Source organism: Apis dorsata, unplaced genomic scaffold, assembly GCF_000469605.1.
Source record: "Apis dorsata unplaced genomic scaffold, Apis dorsata 1.3 scaffold_1, whole genome shotgun sequence".
Taxonomy (NCBI): domain Eukaryota; kingdom Metazoa; phylum Arthropoda; class Insecta; order Hymenoptera; family Apidae; genus Apis; species Apis dorsata.
The window spans coordinates 72,891-76,580 of NW_006263304.1; the positions used below are offsets into that span (position 1 = coordinate 72,891).

General features: G+C 38.2%; 1 protein-coding gene across 7 annotated transcripts in view; it reads left to right on the forward strand.

The window, feature by feature from the left end:
- The window catches only part of LOC102670595 (POU domain, class 6, transcription factor 1), a 75,250-nt gene extending 72,218 nt beyond the window's left edge, over positions 1 to 3,032 (forward strand). For 4 of the 7 annotated variants that reach the window (XM_006607062.2, XM_006607059.2, XM_006607061.2 and 1 more), the window contains 2 exons: positions 1,155 to 1,306; positions 1,557 to 3,032. In XM_006607062.2, the coding sequence (XP_006607125.1) occupies positions 1,155 to 1,306; positions 1,557 to 1,681 (277 nt within the window). In that variant the 3' untranslated portion in view covers positions 1,682 to 3,032. The remainder of the gene's footprint in view (positions 1 to 1,154; positions 1,307 to 1,556) is intronic. The other 3 variants (XM_006607063.2, XM_006607060.2, XM_006607064.2) reach the window with 1 other exon arrangement.
- Positions 3,033 to 3,690: the final 658 nt, after the last annotated feature.

A 3,690-nucleotide genomic window follows, 5' to 3' on the forward strand; every position in this document is an offset into this window, starting at 1 on the left:
ATATTGTTTTCGCGGATTCGACGAAATATCACCATGCGATGCTAATGGCTCGGCCTGCACTTTTTTCGGCGGGGCTCGACAGTTGGTCATACGGAGTTAAATTAAAAACATAAATTCCGCAGCGGCGTCCACCTACTCCTCTACCCTCCTCTGTCGCCTAATGCTCTCTCTCTCTCTCTCTCTCTCTCTCTCTTTCGATGCGTATGTATATCGCGCACCATCGAGACTCCCAACCCTTCCACCCTTCCCTCTACTATCCCTGTCTCTGTCCTTCCACCCTCACCCCCTACCGCGTTTCGCTCGCTTAGCCGCGATTCCCAACGGAAGTTCTCTCCTGTTTACGGTTACGAGGTTTTTTTCGATGCGACGCGCTTCGATCGCTAATTTCATTTGCGCGACGGCGACATCGCGATGCCGTCCTCCGCCGTCCGTTCCATCAGGGAAAGTTGGTCGGCTAGGGACGAAGGCCAATCAGTCAAGGGGATGAATGTCTCGCAAAACCGGCCGGCTTTGTTTCGGTCATTTCTCTTGTTCGGCCATTCCTCCTTCCTCCTTCGTTCTTTTTATTCTTCTTTTTTGGGGGGGAGGGGGATTTTTACTTTTTTATTGTTCTTTTTTTCCTTTCTTTCTTTTTTTTTTTCTTTCTTTTGTAAGGAATCGAATCGATTCGAATCGCGAGACGAAGGGAGAGAAATGTTGAACGGTGTTCACGCGACTAACTCCTCCATCTGTTTACGATGGCGCTTTCCGCGAGGATCGCTTTGATGTAGAGAAAGTTTGCCGAGTTAACAGACGACCGATCCGTCTGTTTTGTTTTAATATTTGATTAGAGTACGATCGGGGTGGTATTTGCACTAGTGTGAGATGAAAATTCAGTTTTCCAAGTCGTTTTTTTACATCGGCTTGTATCTTTTTTTCTTTTTTTCTCTTTTTATTTTGTTCTTATTCCCTTTTTCTTGCGTGTTTTTTTTCAAGGCGATGAATCGTTTAAATAAGATAATACGATGTTTGCGATGTACTGATATGTTCATTCTGAATTTCATTTTTCTTTCGAGATTCTTGCTTTTTGCGTGATTTATTAAAGTATTTATTAAAGTAGTATTAGTAAGAACGTTGTTACCAGTATGAATTTTATTGAAGAGAAATGAGGACAGTGTGTTTGGTTACAGGCACAAGAGCGGGCTACATCAGCTGACGGATTTTATCGGGGTGGAAACGAACAAGAAACGAAAGCGACGAACTTCGTTCACCCCCCAGGCTTTGGAATTGTTAAACGCTCACTTCGACAGAAATACTCATCCTAATGGTAAGTTTTCTAATTGTCATTTGTCTTTCTAACATGATATATTCTGAAATTCAAAGCAAACTTTAAGAAAGAAGAAAGCTTATTTTATTTTAAACTGCTCTAACAAAAAAAATATTTTGGAAGAATAAAATCGTATTAAATATTTAATACGCGTATTAAATATGTATTCGAAAAAAAAGAAAAAATAAAATTTGGAGATAAATTATCCTTTAAGATTAATTTGACTAACAATTTTCTGTATTCATTTCAGGTAACGAAATCACGAACTTGGCGCAACGCCTCGGATACGACCGAGAAGTGATCAGGATTTGGTTCTGTAACAAGAGACAATCCTTGAAAAACGCGGTGAGACTGATGTCGAAGGATGTTGTGTAAAAGTGCTAGGACAAGATTGGTCGCGAATGGAACCAGTGAGCAAATATAATTAAAAAAAAAAAAGAATGAAAATAAGAAGCTTTAAGGACTCGAATTTTACGTTGCACGAGTTGAATTCGTCGAGATTCGAATAGCGTTTCATTCATCGATCACTTCGACGAAACCAGGGACGGATCGATGAATAATCGCGTGAATTTCAAACAACAACGGGGGACAAAGAGAAAAAGAAGTAACAGCGAATCTCGGCGTCGCGTTAATAAAATAATTCGGAGAAATTAGCGCGTTCCGAAGGAATCGCTTTAAAAAGTCATGCACGATACCCGTCGAGCCATGAATTTTTAAAGGCGCGCTCTCGACGATCGATGTAAAGATCATCATTGTGATTGCAGGCGTATACGAGACCTATTCTGTAAATAGTTTTAACCTACGGTTAATGTGATGTACAGGAGTCGAGCGTTTGTAACGTTGATAATTGCCTTAACCGCCATCGTCTTATCCGATATTTCGTTAAACGAAGAAAAAAAAAAGTATGAAATCGATTAAGAAATTAAAAAAAAATTTTATCGATCATGAACCAAGTCAGTGTGATTTTCCTATTGGCAGCCGGTAAGAAAGCGACTGACGATAATGTAAATTCCTATGGGTGATACACGAAATATTATCGATTAATGATAAAACAGGAAACCTTTTAAATTTTAAAAAGATTAATAAATTCTTCGGGAAAGAATTCGCGAATTGAAAAAAAAAAACTCGTGTATCATTCGTATCAAGGGACGGAACACGATAAGACGTAAATCAAACAACAATTATCAAGTCGCGTCTCGGCTCGTGAAATTAGGATAAGTAATTCCGTTAAGTAATCGCACAGATAACGCTAGTTCGTGAAACGATCGAGAAGCTTCCAGCTACTGAGAATCGTCTGTCATTATGAAATCAACAGACGAAGCACAAAAATCGTGGATCGTACGGAAAATACGATCGAACTTTGAAATCGTTCGAAGAGTTCGAATGATATTTTTCGTACGAGATCCCATCGAGAATCATGAGATCGAGGAACGGACCAGTGTGTTCGGTCCTTTCGCACACAGAAAAGAACATAGTTGAAGCAACGAGAACAGCAAACAGTAACAATACCGATAACGAACAATAACAATAACAGCAACAACAGTACCGTCACGTTCACATGCCATACACAGCGGGATACAATTCAGTTGTTCACACAGGAAATAGAAACGGAAAAGTTTTGACAGTACCGCCGCTATCGTTTATGACGATCCATCATCCAACTCTTTTTATTTTCATTCTTACCGGTGAAACAACCACTCGTTTACAGGCTTCGTTAGGGAAAAAGAAGAAAAAAAAAAAAAAAGAAAAGAAAGATGTTTCAACCATATTGTTCTCTGGGTGTGCTCGTCTGTATAAATTATACGCGTGTATTTTAGATAAAAAAAAAAAAAAAAAAAAAAATTGATCGAAAGGGAAAAGCAAAAAGTCACGAGGGAAATGAGGATAGAGAAAACAACAAAGGAAGAAAAAAAAATAAAACGAAAGAAAAATGAAAAAGAAGAAACTTTGTAGCGAGTAAATTAATGCAATAACGTCTTTTTGAAAGTATATTATCGATCGATCATAAGGATCCTCCTAATACCCTTTTAAAATTCTATTCGAACCGGAAACGAGAAAAGGGACGTTTGAAAGTGGTTTGACGTTTTTCCCCCGCAAGAGATAAACATGGAAGAAAAAAAGTTACTAGTCCGTAATAATCTGCCATATAACGAGGTATACGTATTAAACATTTACGCATCTTTCGTTCCTAAATGTTCGATCTGCTTGGCCGCTGGTGATTGTATCGATATATTTATATTTGGTACGCGTCCCGTCTATTCAGTCCAAGAAAATATGCAATCGAATTATCTCAAAGTAAGAAAAATACAAAAAAAGGATCGAATAAATTCAATTCTTCCTTTGACTGGAAAGAAAAAAAAAAAAAAAAAAAAAAAAAAAAAAAA